The 25,125-nt window shown below is 43.4% G+C and overlaps 1 protein-coding gene across 1 annotated transcript in view; it reads right to left on the minus strand.

Annotated features, from left to right (window-relative positions):
• Nucleotides 1-7,952: 7,952 nt before the first annotated feature.
• Nucleotides 7,953-25,125, minus strand: part of T265_14114 (hypothetical protein) — a gene marked incomplete at both ends in the record, with an annotated part of 74,771 nt that continues 57,598 nt past the window's right edge. The window contains 5 exons of the mRNA XM_009172105.1: nt 7,953-9,391; nt 11,577-11,809; nt 12,443-13,324; nt 20,236-20,409; nt 24,043-24,471. Of these exons, the coding sequence (XP_009170369.1) occupies nt 8,705-9,391; nt 11,577-11,809; nt 12,443-13,324; nt 20,236-20,409; nt 24,043-24,471 (2,405 nt within the window). The remainder of the gene's footprint in view (nt 9,392-11,576; nt 11,810-12,442; nt 13,325-20,235; nt 20,410-24,042; nt 24,472-25,125) is intronic.

The raw sequence follows: 25,125 nt of genomic DNA on the forward strand, positions 1-25,125 counted from the left end.
TGTTCACAGTACTATTTTTGTATACGGACCTAGTTTCTGAAGACCTGATGAGAGACTGCTTATTTTGTCATGCAATGGGGGAATTCCGTCATGATATCGACAAAATTCCCATTTGGACACGAATCTAGTTTTGACAGGAGACTCAAATGAATCCAGCTGAAACGCTCGTTCATATCGTTTCGCTTCAACTGTATGTGCTACACAAAGTTGCCTCATGTCTAAGTTGATAGACTTTTGAAATATATCAATGCGTTTTTCTCTACAGGCAACACACTACTCATAAGGCTGCTGAGGAGTACTGTCGGAGAATTTTTAACGACTTATGCATAGTGTGTTACGTTAAGGCGTGATCTACTTATCATGTAGGTGTTAGATATCATGTTTTGGCATTCACATCGGAAGGAGCTGTAACAAAGATTGAATGGACGAACAAGAGGCCCTGCCCCTTGTCAACAGGACGAAGTCGTTCACATGGGTAATATGAGACAAAAGGTGAATAATTATTTGAATGTTGCAGTGCCTTCTGTCCACGTTTGTCAGCCGTCATCCCAAAAGTTGTGATGCACACCGAAAAAACGACACATACATAAGATCTTCTGAATATTTAGGAATCGACGAGTGTTCCATCGAAAATTCATGTTTCTTGGGGTGTTTTTTCATTTCATGGCGAAGCTGTATAAGTTAGGATGTTGGTTCTATCGCTTAAAATTAGAACAGCGCCTGCCGTATAAAACCCTCTTGCATCGATTACTTCTGGTCGTTACGATTTCAACTTAAATGAAATCGGTCAGAACTTAGATAAGTTAAACAGCGAAACCCCATTCATGACCCTGACATTCCTCTGATATTCATCCAGTGCAGGCCAACCTATGGCTCTCTTAATTTGAGTTGGTTATCTTGCATACGATGCGGACCATTTTTGGGAAGTTTCTAATTTGGGGGCCTCTGAAACTTTGCTTTCTTCAGATAGATTGCCGCAATAATGAATCGTTATAACATGCCGTGGATCCAGATTCATCAGTTTTACAGTCATTTACCTTAGGCACGTCGCCATCCTGGACATTTTGTTTCCATTGTCAAACGTTGTGTAGCAAAAGTCGAAAGTGAGCGACAACTCTGCGTTTAAAATAGGGATAGGAAGACGGAGACGGGTAACATTCTGGCGGTGCCTATGTTACCTCATGAGCAAAAATATTCTACTTGAGACTGCCTGAATAAGCTGCACAAATCTACTGCGTTTGTGTTGTCAAAGTTTTATGTGAATCTTTTCGTTTTCCCGGAATCAGCGGAAGTCATAACGGCATATTCAATCTACGTCATTTAATATGCACACGTTTAACATTGTCTTTGATCGTGGACTTATTTCACACATGTCTGGGTTTGTATGGAATATACAGTGTCTTATTGTGAGGTGATTTTCAGTGCACCTTAATGAACCTAAAGAATATTTCCCTTAGCGAAGTACACTCATTTGCAAACAAATTTGGTTTTGCAAGAGACTCATCTGGGACCCTGTTGAGTCATTCTGGTTTCCAGGCAACTGAATGTGCTGCACCAGGCCGTCTCATGTTTGATTCGCCACGATTTTCGAGAAATCGCGATACATATATATTTGCATAATGCACTGCTCATAAGGTTGCTGAAAAGTTTTCAGCAACCTCATTGCAAAAATACTTCCCGTGGTAGTTAGATTCAGGGGTCTGTGCTCACAAAGTAGGGAATAAGTATGGAGAAGAGGGTGAACTACATCAGTCGGTGTTGGATGTATTTAGAATGTGTTTTTCAGTCTGATCCTGTTTTTGCGAATTAGACCATACTTGTGTTGTTCACGTTGTGACATCTTTCCTGATGATGCTGTAGGAGAACGTATCCTTACATTCCGGTCTCCAATGTAAAATCGAGCTACTTTCAGAGGACTTTGTCTTGGATAAGAACTCGCGAGTTAAGGTCATATCAGGACAGTTCCACTTATGTTAGATGCACCTCCAGATTACATTCTGATCGCTTTTTTCTGTTCATATATTCACGCTGGCTTTCAGAGTTACTTCTGGGAGCTCCATCGTATACATAATTATTTGTTCCAGGGTGAAATGATTGAATATACAAAGCCGCTTGAAAGCTTTCTACTTCAATCACGGAGGGATAATTGGTGTGGACGTAGAATGAACCGGAAAGGTAACACAAAAATAAAGTAGTGGTTAGATTTTTCTCCGCAGTTATCTTCGAGAAAATGGATGCTGCAAGGTAAAACAATGACAATGGACAGTTATCGGAAAAAGCGTTGCCATGGCGGTTGGACCAAAATGATGTCACTCACCTATTGCTCTAAGGTAGGCTTCACACGTTTATCATCGTCTCCCTAAAGTCAGGGAAAAACCAACACTTCAAGATGGACAGCCAGTGAATCCTAATGCTATGAACACTGTCCTGCTGGGGACTTGTCATGTTTTGGAACAATAATTCTTTCAAAAACTTTGTAGAGAAGTCAGAGTTATTCTCGAGCTTGTCGGAATGAACCAGTACAACTGTGAACTAACTGCGTTAAAGCGATGCCACATCAAGTCCTTTTGTGATAGATAAATAAGCGGAAGGTGTAAAATGAATCAAGAGTAACGCTCCATTCGTATGGAAAATGACCAATTTTGGCGTTGCCCGAGACTGTCTTTCATACAGTGGACGACCGCCTTTGGTTGTTCACTTGACCACGGATGCAAAATGAACATGCATTCCTGAGATTACTATACAAGCAATATCTCTCAGCAGGTAGTAAGAAAGGGCACTGCCATGTGGAAGGGACCACCGAGTAAAGTTTAAACAAAGAAGGTGAAGGATTTGTGACAGTTTTCTTGATTCAAAACATATTCTTATGTATTGGAGGACCCACCGGGCCCAAGCAATCAAATGGACGACCTCACAATATCCTTAGGTGTTGTTTGAATTTTCTACCTCATTTTAGAAAATGCTTGTTTGGGCAACGCAAGTCATAAAGTCTTCAAATAATACCCTTGTGTTAGGAGAGTCGTAGGATCCATTCAAAAAGAGAACGCTTCCGCCAGCCCAGTGCACCAGTCAAGCGAATACACTGTGAGGTTAGAAAGTTCTCCAAGGGTACTTTCGATTGAACAAAAGACTGCCAAGTATTTCCATTTACGTCTGTTAAGTTGGTCAACAAAAAATGGATTATCTGTGAAGGTTTTCAACAGTTTTCACAAGATATTGCTCCGGATACACGACTGTTTTGTACACGTGAACATCTGTCATGCCATTCAAAAAGTGGCCGCGAGCTCTCCTCAGCTTGGTCACTAGGAGTGGCAAGAGTAGTTAGAATGATGGATAAAAATAACCTCATGTAATTTATTCAATTTAAAGGACAACGGATCGCTACCCTACCCATTTTCAGCTCCCGTTTGCATTACTACACTATGCCAAATTCAAGCACACCTGATTAACCTTATATCCTACCTGCATTAAATCAAGCTACGTCACTTCAGCTGGTGTCTTGAGGCTGTGTACGACCGACGTGTTTGTCACCAGCTAGTTAATTTAACGGAGGATTGTATTATCCAATACCCTTGCGGTGTCTCCTCTTGAGATAAAATGGCCGAAATGCCCAATCGTAAATTTACGGAATTCGGTTTCGAATTTGGTGCTAAAAGTGTTTACGGTAAGGTGACGAGTTTACATTTACTGAACAGTGCTGCAGCATGACAGCAGTGCTGATGTAACAGTGAAAATGACCCAGTCGGAGGGTGTTTGAGGCCATTTGAGAAGCCATCGTTTTGGGGCAAACAACAAGTCTCGTCTGAACAGTCCGGCGCAATTATTCCGGTGAGTCCCCACAAGAGGGAAGCAATGGACTCGAGTTTCACTCTCATTGGGGCTCATCAGTAGTGCATATCCATAGGCCGTGCCGGGATTTGATCCCCGGACGTCTGACATGCGAGGCGAGTGCGTCACTACTGCTCCACCGACGCCCATTGGACACGCCTGAATTTTCATGTCTGAACAGGCGAACCTGTTCACGCTTGAGCGATGTGATTGGTGTACCAGGTTCTTTGAACGACGACCCAGTATGTGTCCTAAATGTGACGATCGATTGACCCGCCAATCATGTGGCGTCACACACGCTTAAACCCACTGGGCAAGAGGGGCCGGAACAGGAGGGCGACCGTTCAAACGAGAGGGGTGTGATTTTGACCAAAAAACCTAGCCTGCAAACCCCAAAGCTGCAAACAGTAATTCCACCGATTTTTCAGCAAACCTTTCTGGGAAAGTGAATATTTAGGTTTTCATAGGATAAGTAACGTGTTTTTTTCAATAACTCAATCTGGAGCCGACAGCCAGTTAAGAAAGCTTTCGTGAAAGGGCGCGAAGATGAGTTGTTGAAATGGGAGAATATCAAGCCTTGGGGCAACTCACCGATGGCGGGGTGACCAGATTCCAATGTACTAAATCGTAACTACCATCGAAGGGTGAACCTCATTTGGTTTCCTTATTCCAACCACGTCAAACTTTGACCACGAAATGCATCCTCATGAGAGTATTTATAGCCTCGGTTTTCCCACTAGATACAGTTTTGTGCAATTTGCTCATCTCTTAGTTTAAAAAACCCTTATGTTTCCAAAGTAATGTCTAAGTTGATGTGATGGTCGTTTGGTAACACTGAATATGAGACTCGCGGATCGTCTTCTTTCCGTTGAAGAAGTTGCCACCGTTGGCAATAAGATGTTTCGACAAAAGAAATATACAAAAATGTCTTGATCTTTCATTTTCAATTCAAAGGTCTCTGTACACCTAAAGTCTGCTGTGTCAGTTAACGCTTAGCCCCAGTACTTGCTGCTTGAAGCTCTGAAAGTTGAAAGCTTCAGGAGCTTACTATTCCTGAGACTTCTGTCCAAGATCACATTCTGACTTCTTCTGTGCACTGCCTTTATCACAGACCCAAAGTTGGACACGTGTTCCTGATTATGTTACATTCAGATCAAAGTCGCTGGTGTGATTTTCACACCAGTATATCATTTCTATCACAGGTAAAGTCACGTTAAGACATGCCTAACATTGCTAAATGAAGGGTTATGTAAAAGACAGTCTATAATAATAGGTGTCCAACATGCCTAGGGTACACATAAATGAGTTTGGGATCTACGATTTGTTACGGGGATACTTCGCAGATATATGGTAATTCAGCTGACATCAGATTCATGTGCTGTCGAGAGAAGGCTTTCTTATCTTGCAAGTAATTTTGTGGCCCGAAAATCTTGCTGTTTTTAAGAAATCTTCTAGAGAGCCAGTATGTTGGTGGGGAAGCGTTGTCTCCGTGCCTTGAAATCTCCCCCAAGGTATACTGCATGTAATTTTGGCACTGAATTGTTTGTCAGACAAGGCCGACTGGGATGTCACTATGCACTGCCGCGCACAGATTCCACGCTTCCTACTTAGTCTGTGCTTCATTTCCCCCGGTCAAACCCCTCCCTTGTCTGTGTGCAGGCGTGTGTCGCCAATTAAGATTGATGTGCTGTATTCTCCAGGCTTTCTTTGCAATTGCACTAACTCGTGCAACAATTTAGACGGAACCCCCCTATAATTTGGGGTTTGTGCCCCTTTTATTAAGTATTTTATATATGTAGTCCCGCATTTCATTGGTAAATCTCAAGAATTCACAATTTCTGGCTTGTGATTTTGCGCGTCACTCAAGTGGGCTTTCCCAAATACGTCAAAGTATTCCACATAGCCGTTGTTTGATGCAACAGATCTGAGCTGAAGGTAACCTATGTAATTGTTCATATACAAGCCTTAAGATCACGAGATTTATAAACGCAGCTCTACTCCTAGCAGTAAGGAATCCGATGCTATGAAGATTGGTCAGTACGCTAACGGGAACTTTTCTTGACCTACCATTGCTTGTTTACTCCAGGTAATCTTATATGTCCTTGATTTACGCTCAGTAATAGATACTTAGCACTCAGTTATTGACTTGGTCCATTGTCGGGTATTTACGATCATTTTTAGAATGTGTAACTCTGAAAGTCAGATTGTGGTTAATATTTCTACCATTAGTTACCGTTATTTTCGCCTACGTGGTTAGGAAATTTCGAGTACTCGCGGTAGACTGGGAGCAGTCACGGTCAACAGTGAGAACCGTCAGTTTGTGCGTCACACGGCTTGCCCTACCAATGCGCATAACTATTCATTCGTTTTTAAATTTAAAATATTATACTTTAATCCCACACACATGTTTAAGTAAGACCAATGAAGGATTTATTCACCCTTTCTACTCTTTTGCCGTCTGGAAATGTGTGAAGTGCTTGCTTTACCTTTTGGGTCCAAACAAGGCACGTTAGGATTCTGGTTAACCGGGGGTTGTGAAGGAGATTGCGAAACGCTTGAGTGCTGTCGGTGCTCCTCGCAACCCAGGATGGGGACCGCGTGATCCTCACTCTGCGTGGTTGGAAACGCTGCAAGGTACGGCTGGCAACCGATGTCAATTACGATCTTGTTGTCAGTTTCTATCCAACTTGTCTGAATGAGTGTGTGGATGTGTAGACACCTCGGAATTATTGTAGTATACTAGTACTAAGTCCCTTCCGCGTTCACCTCTATTCTTTTCTTCACAATAAGGCTTTCAAATAGATCATGTTGTACGGCAGCGAAGCATCGAGGTTGAAGACTTATATCATGCTATCAATGATGATGAATGACGCTAACTAAAAGCCCTATACACTATGGCAAATTTTGTTTCCGAATTTCGACAGGGCTCATGGGTCTTATTACGAAAGACCATTCGAAACGTGCAGATAATGATCGTACCCAACCATAAAGCAGTTGGATTATTTCATGCTATTATTGCAAATATTATCTTAGTACACATAGCCTCATCATAACTAGTTACAGTGCGACCCATTCGGGTGCCTTTCACAAGAGGTGCTATCAAGAACAATGCGGCTTAGCTTCTTATGTCACCCAGTGCAAATGACTAAACCTTGAACCTTCCGGAAGCTGAATAATGGACAGTCGATTGGTCATGGCAGTTATGCTGTAGGCTGCAACAAATGAAATCCAATATCAATTTACTTGCTTGCAAATTAATTCAGGATCATTACCCAAATTCCACATACAGCTCACTACTGATGTGGGAGGCATGCGAGTAGTAAGTTTTCTTCTTGTAAATTCGCTTTGCGTCCCTTGAAAAGGGAGATCTATTGCGGGATTTGCGGAGTTGCTTTGTAGCATTTGCTTGGATTTCAGCCGCAGTCAATGAATATCCAGGAAAGTTCAGGAAGACGCGTTCAGGAGAACGTGGATGTTCAGTTTTTGTCAATAAGATGCATATGAGAGTTTTGCTTCCCCGTCCAATAGTCTGTAACTGGTCAGTTGGCATTTTTTAGCGAAAAAAAACTCTGCAGCCGAGGCCTTCTTCCTTTAACCGGTTTCACTAATTTGTGGGGCTCATAAAGTAGCCGTAATCTCCGAAAGCTGAGAAATTCGATCAGTGACTTACTTGAGTACGAGGGATTCTGCTCTAGCTCCGACATCCATTTAAAGTCCAAGGTAAACAGACAATTGATTCCGTTAAATTCTTGGCCGATACCATTTGTTTCTAGTGGGTTACACCAGTCTATGCAATGATGGCTCCTGGTCAGCATTAGTCACTTTGCTTAGTCTCGTTCAACTTTATTGTATCATAAAGTGTGTGTATGTTTGAGGAGAGGGGAGCAGAACGACAATCAAACATACCTGTTCGAAACAGTGTATCAAGATCATCGGTCAAGACTTCACTCACCACAATTGGGCGGGCCAAATAAACCAACAGCGACTTTCCCAAACATCAGGAAAATTATGGAACGACCACTGGGAAAAGAGACATCGCTTACATCAGTTAGGCTTACCTGTGCAACCGTAGTAGAATCATGAAGCTAGAATTATTGTGCTTTGCTGCTTTTATAAAACGTCCGACATCACTCTGTTGGCATTTCGCATGAGACAAAGCTAGAATTGTGGGAAAAGTCGTCCTTGTATGTATGTCTGTGTTTAACGCATGCGAAATGTCAGATATTATACAGATGAAACGGAAAGGGAGGGAGAAATAAATCAGGGACTCGTTCAAATATGTACAAAATATACCGGATAAAATGCAACTGAAGATCAGGTTATGAAATTTCGCAAAGAGAACGTGACAAGTGGAAGCTGATAGGAAATGTGTTTTGGTGTTCTGGTATCAAGAGAGACACCACCTATGTGGAGCTGTGTATGGGCGATGGCTGTACAACTACTCCGGTCGTTATTTTATTGGCTGTTTGTCGTCTGAATCACCTCTCAGCAACAGTCCCAAGGGCATTTGACATTAGGCTTCCGATGGGTGGCTGAAGGAAATTACTACACCGAGTACAACCTCGGGAAAATTTGGTAACGTAGTGGGTAAGTAGTGGGAAACTAGGTTGGAAATTTGTGGGCAGCTGTAGAACGTTCACCGGTCACAAGTCGAGGGAACTCAAATAGTCAGTACTGAGCTATGCAATACATATTTACAAATAAGAGAGTTCAGTATACCTGCTTTTATGGTTGTAAGCTGTGGAGATAGGAGAATTTTAAACCCTGATTTCCCACATAACGGAGAAAAGTAAACTGAAGCTGATCCAGAACCGAGGCAACGTGTAGGCGAATGAAACTTTTTTCTAAAAATCCAAATGCCCGTCTTATTCGAAAATCATGGAACAAGATCACGGAGAACAGAGGCAACTTCCCTGAAATCAGGCCGCTGCCGTGCCACCGGAGACCAACAACGTAACAGTAAGTTACTCAACTCCGGCGGAATTTCAGCCGGAATATCTGGCCGCAAAGGAACATGATTCGGGTCTTTTGCGATGTTTTCATGCGCGGTCAGTGCAGTGTGGCGGCCGGCCACAATGATTTCTTGATCTGTTAGGCGAGATAACGGTAGAGTGGCGAGTGAGAAAATCTCGCAGACAACAACGGCAAACGCCCACACGTCAGACTGAATGGTATAGGGCAGAGATGGACCAGCAAATGAATGCCCGTAGTCTAGCTGATTAGCATTCACGCCAGGGCGGCTGACTGGTAGTGCCTCGACAATTAGTTCCGGAGCTAGCCAACGCAAGGGGATGAACTGGTCACCATTGGGTATGTGGTAGTACTCTGAGGCGTAGACATCACGAGCTAAACCTAAGCTCGAAATCTTCAGATCCATTTCCTGTGTGAGAAGGATATTTCTGGCAGCAAGATCACGGTGAACGCAACGTAGTTGGGAGAAATGTTCCATGCCGCATGCAAGTTTGTGGCACATTTTCAATTTCTGTGCGTAAGTAACCGATAGCAATTTGCATGTCTGGGCGTCGCTCTCGCGAATTCGACGGAGGAACATTTTCAGGTCACCCTAAAGTTGGAACCAAAAAAAAGCGTCACAATATACATCGAAACAAGCACTCGATTTTCAAAGATTATCACAAAATTGCTTGCCGGAATGCGGCGGGTTGAACACAAACTCGATTGTAGAGAATAGCCTGTTTGGCGCACAATAAAAGTTGTTATTTCAAAACTTAAACGGATGCAAGGTACAAATAATAAGAATACAAAGAACTAGACCATAAAACTAATAGGATAACACACCAAAAACATTTTAACAGGGACACAAGAGATACGCATGTAGGCGTGCGAGTGGCATCTAGCAATCATACTATTGTTATTGTTAGTGGCTTATTCCTAGCCCGATTGCGGTACATAGTCGCCATGCAACTCGAAGGAGGCCTGAGGATTGGGATACCATCGGCTTCCCCAAGCCTAGATAGACAGCAGCAATCGAAAGCCAGAGTTGGGTTCGAAACCTGCCAGCATTTCCGCGTGCGAACTTCTGAGTTGCTTTGATCTTACATGCCATTCGTTCATCATGGTTCCCCAGCTATTCAATTTGTTGATTGGTATTTAAACCAGGGAACATTAAGCGAAATGATCAATAACTGATAATGTTTAGGTTCTAATTAGATGTCTAATGTCGAGCTGAGAGATTGGATATATGCGATTTGAAGTGACTTTCCCGATCGAAAACAATTTTCTATATCGTAGGGTTGAACCTACTGTATGTCCACCGTAAATTATTCACTCTTTATAAGACAGCCATCCTAAGGAAACACCGTGAAACAAGTGATGGCTTAGGTGCCTTGTAGTTTCTTCACCTAAGAAATACCCCAAAGGGAATAGGCTTTACGGTGAACTTCCTTTCACAATGGAAATCCACCGTGCTTGAAAAAGTCATTCAGCACGACAGCAAGCAACGTTTCGTTTCCGAGGCTTAATACTTCGACAACAGAAAAAAGTACCCGGATGATGATAGCCACAACTTGATTTCATTGTTTCCACAAATTACAGCTAACCGATACATGTATATCTTTGTAATGTACTACTCATAAGGCTACTGAAAATCCGTTGACAGCCCACGACCGGTTTCGCCGTTTTTGGGGCTCATCAGGCAGGCGCAGTCCCCGAGCTTCCATCAACCTTATGTTCTGCTTGAAACCAAATTGCACGAAATTAGCGAATATACACTCATTTGCAAACTAATTTGGTTTTTTCGAGAGACTCACTTGGAACCCAGCTGAATCTCTTGTTTGTGANTGTGCTGCACCAGGCCGCCTCATGTTTCAGTCGCTACGATATTCGAGATATCTCCATACATGTACATCTTTGTAATATGCTACTGATAAGGTTGCTGAAAATCCGTCGACAGCCCACGACCTGAGAACGTCACAAACAAGAGATTCAGCTGGGTTCCAAGTGAGTCTCTCGAAAAAACCAAATTAGTTTGCAAATGAGTGTATATTTGCTAACTACAGCTAACCGAGTTCTACTCGCCCGAAATAAAACAATTAATCATCGGTTTGTATACAGTTTTCTAGTGGTTCCCCGTGAGAATGTTTGTACCTTGCCAAATTTAGTAGTCTATTAGTGACGCATGGCAAAGCAGCGGAAAGACCGAGAATGAATACGGTGTGAGCCGTTGTCACACAGTCCAAAGCGGAATCAATGGTACGGGGGCTCGCAGAAAGATGTTCACGCAAGGAAAGGTTTCCTTGGGAAACTAAGGATCACCTGTCTGTGATTTAGGCAACTTGAATGAAATAGCAGACTGCATTTCGGAAATATGCTTTTCTTTGTAACATTCAGGATACATACATACTGCGGTTTAATCGCACATTTAACGTTCGAGCAGACAATACGTCAAAAGTGGAAATAGCCCCCGTTCTTTTGAATCGCGCTTCTCACAAAAAACAGTGTTGTTCCTTCAGTAAAAACACTTTTTGCAAGCAACAGAATGGATTCGAGGTTTCTGCTAGTGAACTCCACCTTGGATGCCAATCAAGGTGAACGGAGAAGTGCTATGTGGGTGTTTCACCTTTATTTTGATTGCAGAATGAATGAATGAAGCTGTACTAGGCACAATAACATTTAGTAGTGAAGTAACAAACGTGGATGAAATAAAAACAGTTAAACATTATGAAATATGACTGCTGCATACGCCGGAGTATGTCCGCATTGCCTGAAAGGCTATAAACACGAGAACTTACCCATTCACAGTATTCCAGAAGCATGTAGAATGGTTCCTGTTCCATACATACTCCCAAGAGACGCGCCACACAGTCATGATTCAGTTTGCCGAACATTTCCAATTGGCGATGAAACTCATTGATATGACTAGATTCATGAGAGATCAACGATTTGACTAGGACCAATGACTGCATCTCTTCTTCTTGGATGTGGCGTGCGCGTGCCAGAAACACGTCTCCGAATACGCCTTTTCCTGGAAGTGAAAAAGCCACTTGCAATGTATGTGTTGTCTCTTGACATTCGTTTCAAAACCTGACAAAGGCGCTCACTGTCAAACAGTATAGTAACTAGACGTGGAATAGATCAAACTTGGTGGGCTGTATGCGGCATATTACAACGGCAAAGCCTTTCCAAGAAAGTATGACCTTCCAGAAGGGGTTACTTTTGTTAGGTTCTCTCAACAGGTCTCTCCAGAGTAGCTTGCATTGCTTGTTTGTTAAAGGAAGAATACCTTTCTTCTTGAAGAACTAAACGTTGTGCGAATCGCTCACTGGAAGGTTCATAACTACGGTCCAATCATGAGATCTTGTGGTGGGAAACATGATGGCATAACAGACTTCGGCATTTTTGGCCCCAAGGAGAGCCCAGTTACTAGCTTCTTTTGAGCGTCAACAGTGGTTGACTTGTGTGTCTACGGAATTTAAGTCGTTGTCTTTAGCTAAGTTAGACAAAAGAACCTTCTGAATGTGCTTGTACGCCCGATCAAGGAGACTTCATTGCTGTGGAGACCCAGCTTAAAAGCCTGGTCTTGTGTCTGTGGTAATGACTCCCATATTTCTGACTGCATGACGCAAAAATGATACGCTGTTGATAACCAATCACTTACCCAGTATTCCTTCAACCTTTAGCTCACAGCGTGGATAATGCATCCGCTCTGCTTGACTGATGGTACTTGCGCCGTTGACAACGCCATAGGGTGAGTAGTTATCGTTCACTGTTTGTGCACCATCCCCCCTGGGGGATGGTCCAACGTTTGAAGCACCACTCAATAATGAACGTGAGTATAAACTGGTAGAATTGCCTGATGAGATCCCACTGAAGTGCGAGCGTGAATCCAATGGAGTTGGAGGTGGCGCTGACATCAGTTGTGAATCAGAAGCTGTCGTGGCATTGGTACTATTTTCGACTCCATTGTTACGACCATTGTACATATATGCACAACCAGGCATGTTCATTTGATGCGAGTGCATATATTCATGGGAATTCATTCCCACACTATCTGGATTGGGTTCTGATATCATTTCCAAAGGGCTGGCCGGTGTTCCATGTGGAACTTTCAGTTGCATTTCAGCGGCATTAAAAAATCCCTGGTTCTTCCAGGGCCACCATTCCTGACTATCTTGTTGATTGACAGACGGAAGTTGAGAGCATGCAGATCCCATTCCGTTTGGCGTAATGCTTGAATGGGAAGTTACGTTTCGATGACCATCGGAGTCTTGGTAATTACGTCCGCTACTAATGGTACCAAGTAGAGGATCTGTGGCACGATGATAGTGCGGATGGAAAATCTGCGGTTGACCTGGCAAAGGACCAAATGATGCACTTCCCGGTGCACTAGCACCGGACCCGGTGCCTTGCAAAAAGAAACCGGAATCAAGTGTGTTGGCGTGACAACCACCACTGTCTTGCGAATTCCCGGTCGCTCCGTTTGGACAATTTGGCTCACCAAGTTGGGTCAGCAGCTGGCCATTTTCATGCACTTTCGGTACTTTAAATAGGGGAAAGGATAACAAAAATTAGCTCTCAGTGACTACCACAACAATAAGCCGTAGAAATATTTAGGCTGTGTTACCATGTCGGACACTAGGAGAGTAAAAATTTAAATTCAACGACCATGTTCTTTTCGCTGTAAGCTCGGCGAGTTCAAATGGGAGACGCCAATTCTCCCATGTTGTTTCGACCATCTATCAACAAAGTGTTGCGAATGTGGGAAGCTATGACAGATGCTCCAGGGCATGTTGGGATTCACATCCACCACAGCCACCGTCACCACCAACACGAATTCACGACCACAGATTTCGCTGTTTTTGTCACGATGGCAAGCGTACAAAGCGGACTAGGAACAACACAATCAGCTCGAGAAACCGCGTCGCAACAACTTTGCATACAGCGTTTCCCAGGTTAAGGAACAGATTTCGACTTGACAGTACGGAAAAAAATGGGCTCAGCCGCACTCTCATTCTTCTGCTGAGGAAGCGCACTTCGAGCTGATGCATCATACATGATTGCTGCTGCGGCTGGCCTGGGTACAAAAAACATTACCATAGTGTTTGTGTCGAAGATCAAATTAGCATAGCAACGCAGCCAGAATGTATTTTTTCATGGTCTATGCGAAACCGATGCGGCGAGAAATTGGGGACCACTTTCGCAAACCAATCATATGGCGTGATAACATTCTGCTAGCATACGACAGCCAAATGGTACACCTACTGAAGATGAATTCGTTGGCCTTAATCGTTTATTAACTGAACTTGGAATTGAATCAGTTGACCGAAACGGCTTTCTAAAAACAGACAGGTAGAGATATGGATTGTCGAAGTTATGCGGTATTATTGCTGAGTGCTAACGCTTACGTGACTGTATGATTTATTCTGAGTGCGAAGTCATTTCAAGCCTTACCGGTGAAAACCTAAAAGCTCATAAAATATTGACGGAACGAAACGAAACTAAAACTAATGAAGTCTCGGCCTTTGTAAAGCTGTTTGTTGAGAACGCTACAAATCAATGCATGTCGAAGAAAAACAAGGATCAATGGGGAGAAAACACATTTGCCGTAGAAATCTGAATAACTGCTCGAGGTTTCAGCCAGAGGAAAATATGGAGAAACAGATAGTTCCGCGGATGGTAATGGATATTCTTGAACGAAACCCAGCTGAGATGAAAGCGACTGAAATCAGCGTCATGTGACTTAGGAAGCTAGGAAGCTATTCAGTGATCATTTGGACTTCTGCTTCACTTTCACAAATCCCTTATAGACCTTCAAGACCCACACTGCAACGCTTCAAAATCAACATGCTTGTACCCAAAACGAGCATAAAATTGGTCAAAGTTGTACGTTCATCTCAACTGTTGTAATATGCAGCTGCACAAAGTATACCAATTATGGAGGGAATATTTGGTGTTTAAAAGATTTTTCAATTAGCTTATCAGTGTCTCATTTTCTACTTGGAGTGGCCCCCATTTGTGCATGTGTGTACTGCATTCAGCCGAACACTCATGCATTTATGCCAAGCTGTGCGTGTGACCCGTATTCAGAGTTTTCAGCAATCTTGTGAGTAGTGTAATACGTCTAAGCGTAGTCATATTTTGTTGGCACAATCATGGACTGCTTGTAAGGTTGCAGTCGAATATCGGTTTCGCTCATTTTGGTACTCATTAAATGTATCGTGATATATGAAATATCGGGCCAACTGAAACATGAGGTGGCCTGGCGCAGCACATTCAGTTACTCAAAAACATCATAAACAAGAGATTCACCTGGGTTCCGTTCCAGGTGAGTCTACCATCAAAATCAAATTAGTATGCAAGTGAGCTTACTTCGCCAAATTAGTGCAATTTGGGTTCAATTAGAACATGAGTTTGACGGAAGCTCGGGGACTGAGACTACCTGATAAGCCCCAAGCAGGGTGAAACCGGTCGTCGGTTATCGAAGAGTTTTCAGCAACCTTATGAGTAGTGTAATACGTCTAGGCTTAATCACATTTTGTTGACACAATAATGCAGTTATTGTAACAGTACAGCCAAATATCAGTTTCGCTCGTTTTGGGACTCGTTGGTAGGGTGTGGCCCCAGTGTTTTCATTAGCTTTACGCATTATCTGAACAACAGATTTTAAGCGAATTTCGTTAGGCATTTGTTGACATCTTACAACTTCAGTCCGATGATTCACATAGCCATAGAGTCCTTATTCCAAGTTACGTCCTAGTTAAGTTATACTGCTGGCATCTAAATTGATGGCTTCCGAGTGAATACTTGTTTTTGTTACTTTAGGTAAGAAGCCACAGAATGGATAATGGAATGGCATGTATACAAAAAGGATACTCCCAGTGACTGAGCCGCGCCCTTCTAGGAAGTACCCCCTTTAAGAGGTGGCCCGTCTCGTTTAATGTGAATTACTGATGGGTGTGGAACGTTTGACACAGATTTGCCTGTTCACACTGATGACAACGGAGCCGGTTTCATTTGAAAATGGATGTGCTGCTGGGGTTGGAAATATGAGGGACAAGGTCAGCAAACAAACTCGCAGAGTCCTGTTAACATGATGGCGTTACACCAGGAGCTAGCATCGAATTACACACGGAGGTGTTATCCGTCAGTTCCCTTACTTTTGAAAACTATGCATATCGATATGTGTGGATATGTATGTATAGCAATGCACCGGTTCAATTTCTTGCAGCTGACTGATACCTCCTGAGCGGAGTGTCCACAGTGTCTAGCTGAGAACATCTGCTCTTGTGATGGTTTATTTGCGACCACTTGGCCTACAGGTGCCTCATCACTACCAGGCTCTCGAAGAAGCCACTTGGACCAGTTTGGTTGCGTGGCACGCGAATTTAAATCCTATACATCATTTTTACCGTTCGGTTGACGTACGGGTAGTAATAAAAGTTGTTCTAACCCCAAGTTGATACAAGATTTCGCCACTTTGAGATACTTCTGAAGGAAGTAACCTGTTTGGTTATGTCTGTGTCGTCTCTGCTTAACCAGGCTAGCATTCTACTTTATAAGACCACCTAAGTTCTTTCCATCTACCAGTTGTCGGAAGTGCCAAACCAATCTGTCAGTTGCTATGCGTACTGAGCTAGCCATTGAAAAGCAACGCTAAGTGTGAATCTCATAAAAACTCGAAACATGACAGCGTTTGTGGAAACGTGATAGGCACCACCTTCAGCAAACCAGAGCGCTTGCTTTCTATCAAAATCCTCTATTTACTGATAATAGAGAGGGCTCCGGTTTATTTTTCTCTGCCAAAAGTGCTGGTACCCATTTGAGGATGAAATGTTTACAGAAATCAATGTATCCGCATATATAGGTTGCACCTAAACGATAGCTCACTACTTGTGTACATGCGTTATTGTATCGAATTTCAACCTAGAGCAGCTCATACACCGTTGGTTCCTGTACCAGACCAATTCAAAGACTAGCAAAATAAAGGTCAGTCATAAAAAGCGTCACACAATTTGTTTCCAGTGTTTGCGATGGTTGAAACCATGGTTGAGAATGCTTGCAGTGATGCGCAGCCAGGTTTGGAACCTGATACTAACCCGGTTACTGTGACTTACTGGTGCAACGTTTTACCGCAAATCGGCCGTATTTGGTCAACTATTATAGGCTTAGTGACTTGTTTCACTTTTTTTTCTATTTGGTAAGCGAACCACCTGTCGTAACCATGGGTTATTGCTCTCAAGATTTACTTCAAAGCACTCACTCCCGCACGGAACATCCTCTACCTATTTTCCGTCCAAGATGAAGCTGAACCATCTACAATCGCCCACCAAGGTTCATTGGTGCTGCGTGCGCCTGGATTTACCGTCTTTATCGAATTTATCAATCCAACATGGGTGAAGAGCATGTTCATTGGGTTGGAGCTAAACACCTTTCTGCACACGACGCTATCATGTCATTTTAGATCGCTGTATTTGGTGTTCTCTAATAAATGTGGAATGGCCGTACACAGTTTCTTTCTCCATCCTACTTCCGGTGAATAAATGTGCGAATGAATATTAACTCTATCGCCGCAGTGATAGCAACCGACATCCTCGTCGTTCGTTTGAATGCCAATTAACCTTACTTAAGCTTTGGACAATTACCCAGTCAACTGGCAGTAGAGGGCGGTAACGGATGATCCACTTGTAGCTCCATAAGCTTCAAATCAACCGAAGTGTAGGTTAATCCTTGTGACTGAGACGCAGAAGTATGTCGATCGATACAGAAGTTGACTGGCACTGTTTTGCGACGAAGATTTCATGGTAGTCTAGTAGGTAGAATGTCTAGATTTGTGATAACTGGAAATCCGTCCCCATGTGGCTAGAACCCAGGCAGGCGCATCGCTTATAATCAAACGTAAAGGTGGGATGATTAGAAATTATTAAGTGGACTGTAGTTCTCGCTCAAAGGCCTTCGGCCTTTCCCAAAGGTAATCGACCAAGCTTCCAAAGGTTACCAGAAGTTTAACCCAGGCAGGGATTAAGCACACTCGGTGAATTCCTTGGACGACAGCGGCGGTTCTAGAGTTATCTGTTCCCTAAGTAAACACAAGCACTCTTGTCTTAGCATTTTGAGGTTTTCGCATAACAATCACTGAAGATGGCACACCAGTTCGGCAGATTGTATTGTTTAAATAGCTTCTTCTGGGTAAGACATATCCCTTCCTCGTTTATGGTCACTCTTTTGCTTCGAATATGGACTTTTTGAAACGAGCTGATGACCATTTTGCACCTCGAAATCAATAGGTAGTACGCAACATCGGTAGCATTATTACTATAACACCTGTGATCATATTCACCCACTTTTTGTAGGCTGCTGTGGCAACGTCATTGAAATATATATTTTACACCATATTAGCATGACTGAGGTACCACGAAAATGAAAGCTCTTCGTTCACAGAATAAAATGACCTGAAGAATGGATGAGGCTAATTGGATAAGAATTAAAGGAGCTGGGAGTCGAACTTAACCAAACTAAAGGCTTAGAGGGGGAGATTCGGTATTCTGCTCAGTCAGATCAATCATAAAATAAGGTCGCCTATAATTTTATATGCCTAACACACTACTGATAAGGTTGCTGAAAACTCTTCGACAGCCCACGACAGTTTTCCTGCTCTATGTGGCTCATCAGGCGGGCGCAGTCCCAGAGTTTCCGTCAAACGTATGTTCTACTTGAACCCAAAATGGCCAGACTTCAAGAAATTTTGGATATCCATTTGATTTTGACAGGGAGCTGAATCTCTCAGTTGCCATGTTCTCTAATCACATATACATCTATACGTATATATATATATATATATATATCCGGTAGACTCAAGATTTAGGCTCTGCAGAATGTACCTTCAAAGGAAAGGCTAATTCACGGAATTTAATGGGGTCACATACACACCTAGAAGGGAAATAAACTTTGCACGAAAATGTAATAAACCCAAAATTCACAAAGGACTCCACAATTTATTATTAAGCGTATCCGTTGGAGAAATGCCAAGGCGTCTCAGATGATCCAAGGAAACTTGACAGAAGGCCCTGCAGACTGCTGAAGTAACTATGTTTCTGCCAGAGTTGTGGCGTCACTTCGCGTTAGATCGGTTGAACTCTCTCCCAGCTTCCTTCGAAAATACAACATTTCGAAGCTTCATGATGCTACTTTAGTCAGTGGTCGTCAGTGATCTACAGAAAATAATGCTAGGAAAAATATGTGGCCAGAAGCTCGTATACCTCATACATGGTAATTTTAAACTACCCTCCATCTCATGTTCACCTACCTAATGAGAAATAAATGCTTATCCTGTAAGCATACCCAACAGCATAAACACTCTACTTCAAGATTCTTCCGAATGCACGCTTGATTTGTGGCATTTACCAAGGAAGTTCGTAAAAACGCCCACAGAATAATAACCCAGCCGCTTCCAACTTCATTTGTCACATGGCTTTATTGCTGCCGGTGTCATGCTGTATTCGCGACACAGACATTGTCCGGATGTCGTAAATCAATGCCCTTAGAACGTTTGCACATAGACAACGGTGACAGCGTCACATTAGGTGATTTATTCTGTACGGTCCAGCGGTAACAGTCACCTCTCTTTCGCTATCGATGCGTACCGGAGTTGTTTCAATCTAATTAGCTGTCAGCCTCGACCGTTATTGTGAACGAGGGACCAACCAAAAACCCAGGTACAACGGTACTATTGCTCAGTTGGGTGACAGGGGGCGAAATCGATGTCTGAGAATACCCACCGAGAATAATTCGAGCTGGACTGGATTGGACTTTCCCAGGTGTCCAGATATGCGGGTGGGAAGTAATGTGAATGGCGTTTGGGATAACAGGGACAGTCAATCAAGACGGCAGTTTCCAACTCTTTATTTTGTATCATTTTTTATTTTGTGCTATTTAATTATGCATGCATGCTGTTGATCAAGGAATATGCAGTGGCCTGTTGAGGCTGGTGCCTACGATGTTCGGTTTTGCACAGCTGCATTTCGCATGTTTTTGTATGCGGCTGCATGCACTATTTGGACAAGTTGACGCGGAATCCAACCACGCCCAATAATTCATTAATCCTACCGTCACACAGGTTGCTGCTCCACTACCTTTGTGATTAATTGTTTGTTCCGCACTCTTCCAAGATGAATAAACCAGAGCGACATTACTGCAGAGTTGTGTGTGGTTGCTTGTTTGTTTGTTTGTTTGTGCAATCAAATATCAAAGTGTGAGTGTGTGTATCTCTGAGCGTTGTCTTACATTACTTGAGGGATTAATTAATCATACAAGCATTGAAACTCGATCGAAAGGGCTCTGGTCGTTTGATTGGAACACGATCTGAATACAAAAAAAACCACGTTCGCTAGGACAAGCATACAAAAATACATATTTCATCTCATCACACCACAACTACACACTGTTTTTTTTTACCTTTGTGTGACCGTTTCCGACGTGTTCGGACCATTCTCATACTGCAAAACACGGTCAACGCGATGATGAGTCCCAAGTAGGTGACGGCACAACCCACAACGGTTAGAATTGTTTTCAACATACTAGAACCGGAACTTTCTTCTCCGAGTTGTTGCCTCGTGTAGTCCTCGGCGGCTGGGTAAGGCAAAGACGAACAAAATGCAGACATGTGAAAAGCGAAAGTTGGGGGAAACTGCGTGAAGTTAGACTGGCCCGAGGAGATGCATGTTTATGTGCACTTCGGTTTGGTGCAGTCTTTTGGGAAGGAAGCATACATTGGCCGATTCGACAGGCATGCACCACAGACGTAGGCACAAACGCGTACACGGTGTCGAAGCAACACCAAACGCGTCAAGGAACTGAGGCCAAAACATGAATAAATTAGTTTTTAAAGGTCATTCCGAATGAAGTGTGTTGGACTATGCGAGCGAGGCAAACATTAATCACTAACCTACTTCAGGTTGGAAGAAACACCAAGGTAGAAAGGACGCACATCCACCGCTGTAGCACAGCGCAGAGGGTAATAGATGGCATGAGGAATTGTGTTTCTTTGTCTGTGTGTGCGTTCGGATAAATGGACTTGGACGGCCCGTCACGGACCCCTTTCAGAGATCTTCCTCTCCACTACCTCTCAGCCAGGTAGGTCGTTGCGGAGTGATACACTCACCTCGGGAGAATTGTACAAATACCATATACCCCTGCTTTTTGGTGTCACAAGTTCTAAAATTTGTGCTAAGTTATCCTACAAAAAGCACGGTAACTTTACGAAGATTGGACTTCAACATAATTCATATCAGACTAACTTTAGGGATTTTTTAAGCACCTGGGTTTTACACATCTTTTATTGATTTCATATAATGTATTTACGCCATTCCGACAAGGATTTTCTGGAGTAAGGGGATCGTCGAATGTGACTGCTGAACTCGCTCTGAAAGCATCCATAGTTACAAGCAACTTACTTCACTCGTAATTAGTATCGATGGGACATTGCACTCACTCCAGAAGTTACTACGTATAAATATTGTTGGCTGATATGCTAATATACATGCACGATGTCGAAAAAAGCAAGGGATATTTAGCGGCTGTAGAAGGATGAAGGAACGCATAGTTAAGTGCTATTTTATATGTCAAGGCTAATCCCTTAGAATGGGTCTGCCGTAAGGCTCAAGGTCAACGGTTGTCGAGTACACGAATTAACGTGCACACAACAGATGAGTTCAAAGAGTGTCCAAGAATTATCGGAGATTTTGCATTTTCTATTTATACGCTCGGAGCTGAAATAATTTTATAGTCTGATGAGAGAGGCGACGGTGCAAGGCTGCGAGCTTGTATCGGACGTCTAAAGTCGCCTACACTGGTCCCAACATCAGCAACCATAGCAACTTTCTACTGAAAAAAAAACAATTTCGAGAGGAGCCAGTTAATAAATGTCTACGCAATCTTTAGCTGGGTAAAATCTGACAGCCGAATTACCAGCATTCAGCGTTGATTATGAAAATCGGCTTTGTACTACTATTCCTATACACTGACCGGACTGCCATATAAACGCTATAAAGGCAATTGTTTCAAAGATCTGAGTGGACCTTCGCCCTCAGCTGGGGCGAGATGGCCCAAGGTCGAAAGGTCCGTGGTTCGAATCCGACCTCTGCCACTTGACTTCCCCTGTCTAGGCTTGAGCAACCTGGCAGTATCCCAGCCCTCGTGAAACCTCGGGTGGCATGGCAGTTGGGCGCCAAAAATGTGCTACAGCTGAACGATTTTTTAGCCCTCAGCAAAGGCTTAACTGCATCAGGCAGCCCTGAAAATGGCCTCGAATACTCCAGATTTACTAATCTAAAGCTCATTCCTCTTGGCAAACACGAAGAGTGCTTTGCTTAGAATTTTTCCTCTGCTAACACTACATCCCCTTCCAGTCGATCAAATTCTGCTGGCTCAAGTTGAGTAAATATAACCGATCATTCACTAGATGTCAGGTTCAGAAAACCGATTAAAAATCCACTGAGTGGACGCAATTTGTCTTAGTGTGGTTAGTCAATCAATACAGATGTCTTTTATGTGGTTTAGTCAAGTGAACTCAAAAGTAGGGACAGGTGACTAGCAGGCAACTAACGTTCACTGAAAACGCGGACGTATGTATCCTAATGATTATCGTACACCTGACCGAAAACGCATTCTAATGGCCAAGCCAGAGTTTGTCGTTAGCGAAGAATAAGGACATCGGATAATCAGGAGCTTGAAGAATGACAGCGAATGCTGGTGGATCTCGAAGACTCATGAGATGAAGGCTTTCTCTGCAGGCAACAGACGCACCGATTCGACCGACCGGTCGATAGAAAGCAGGTCAGTGAGACGAAATGTGAAAATGACGGAACGAAAATTTACTCCCCAAATCGCTGTCTTGATCGGTGGGCTGAGCACTTCCAAGAACAGTTCAGCTGGACTCCTTCAACATGACCCATTGGGCCCGAATGGAACACTGGTACCAACACACCGTCAAAAAACGAAATCCAGCGTGAGATTTCAATCCTAAAGCGCTGCAAGGTACCTGGCCCGGATGGTCTACGCCCTGCACCCTTCGAAAAAGGTGGCATGTTCATTGTGAAAAGTCTCACGACCTTACTGAAGAAGAGTTGCAACAGAATACCAGTCGAGTGGAGCTCCTCGAAAGTCATCCCAGTTTTCAAAATGAGCGCAAGGACAGGCACTGAGTATGCAGACGATAATGCTCTCCTTGGTTCAGATACTTCCCAAATGCCGCACGGTTTGGCATGCGCTTCAAACCTGCAAGATTTAAAGAGTTGCTACAAGACTGGGTGGGATCAAACCCACACCTCATGCTTGCAGGTGAGCCTATCGACGTGGTAGATAAGTTTGTTCACCTGGGCAGCGTATGAGTTCTGGTGGACTGGCTGGAGATGAGATTCTTTTTCGAATTGGAAAGGCCAGGGCAGTTTTTGCCAACCTCCGACACCTATGGTGCCGATGTGACGTAAGCTCGTCTGTCAAGGGAAGAGTTTGCACTGCGGTGGTGCGACCCATACTGCTTTACGAATCAGAGACGTGGCCCCTACGCGCAGAGGGCATACGGGCGATGCCAGTGTCGCTGTCTCCGAAGCATTGACCAGGTCTGGTGGGAACATCGGATTAGTAATGCTGAGGTACGTTAGATTGTCTTAGAAAGAAGGAACGCTCACGCGATAGATGAATTATTCATGCTCAGAATTAACCAAGAAAAACTATAAAATAAGCAGAATCTCACGAACACGACATAAAAAACTTAACTCGAGGGCACTTGATATATCTATTTAAAACAGCATATGGGACGCGTTAAGAGGTAAAGTTGGGTGCTGGGTGCATATTAGCTTTCGCATATTCACATGCGAATAAGGTAGCGGAATCAATGTAATGCGCATGATCAGTCAGCAGAGAAGACAGCGCTTGGTCAACCACTGTTGGAATCAACCTCGGTATGCTTTTTTCATATTCAACGAGGGTACAGTAACACCTGTTACGGTGGCTCAAGGCTTTAATGATTTTACATTTCTTACTAACCAGTGGTCTTCATTCTAAATGCACAGTTGTGTAAAAAATAGCGTTACGGAGATACTGCAGTTGCTCTCTCAATAGTAAACTAACAAAATATCGACAAGTTTCTTCACAGTGAAACGCCAGTTGGAGTCGCTTGAAGCTATATGAATAACATGAAAGCAATAGAGGGCGAATGTGCAGTTTACAAAGGCAACTCACACAATACGCGAACAAATAGACCTAAGCGAGCTTCAACTGCATGTGTGTTATTCGCCACACAAATGTATTCCGCTTGGTCAAGTAAATTTGCTTGGTTAATCACCAGACTTCCGTTTGGGTAGGCTTTCACACGACTCTGATCAGTGGGTGCATTTCGAGAGAGCAGAGCGGCCATTACTGGATCCGAATTGGCTTCATCTTGCATCGATCCATCGGGCTTTGTTGTATGTTGTAGTTCGGAGTTGGAAGATTGCAAACCCCTATTAGATTGGGCTTCCGGAGTTCCGTTTTCGTTCGGGTCAAATTTCGGCGTGTACAGTGTGAAACCGATCCTCTTCGCAATCCAGCTGATTTGAGGCAAAGGATCTCCGGTGGCGTGGCAATTGAGTACAACTTGTTTTCCAACACTCACAGTTTGGTTTGAGCTGATCTGTGAAATCTGTGGCTTTTCTGTAGCAAAATAGAAAGAATTACCAAATGCAAGTATCACCAACCTCCTCTCTTACATAAACAAATGCTTCGTATGTTAAAAAAATCTTCACTAGCAGTTAAGTGCTCGATGTAACGGGCGACACAGTAGAGCGGGAGATGCAGACACATGCACACAACACATGAACTATACACCAACGTACGTAAATGTCAAGCCGCAAGTTGCGTGCTAGCAGAATAGTTTACGATGTTTAACAATTATATATGCAAATATACATATGTATATTCGTTTATGGAACAAACTATTTCCTGGCTATACTCGAGTTCGTTTTTTGCTTAACTACTTGTTCAACATTACCCCAACTGACCGAACGCAGTACGGACCGCGGCATCAGACGGGTATGTAATTTTGCGGGGTGGTAGTAATGCAGCGGCGGCAACGCGCGGAATGATGACAATGATTTATGCCGGGCCAGTACACACACTGTCACGAATGCAGTATTATGTTCCAAGATGAGTAATGTATGTGTGTGTAATACGCTGGACCGTATCTATGCGTACGTCAACGACTTTTTCCTTGCACGAGCTCATAGATCACTTGTCAAGAAGCGCGTATCTCTTATACTGCGGCTAGTGGACCGCAGAGTCGATGATTACGCGAGAGTTGAAGAAATC

The sequence above is a fragment of the Opisthorchis viverrini genome (genome assembly GCF_000715545.1).
Source record: "Opisthorchis viverrini unplaced genomic scaffold opera_v5_146, whole genome shotgun sequence".
Taxonomy (NCBI): domain Eukaryota; kingdom Metazoa; phylum Platyhelminthes; class Trematoda; order Opisthorchiida; family Opisthorchiidae; genus Opisthorchis; species Opisthorchis viverrini.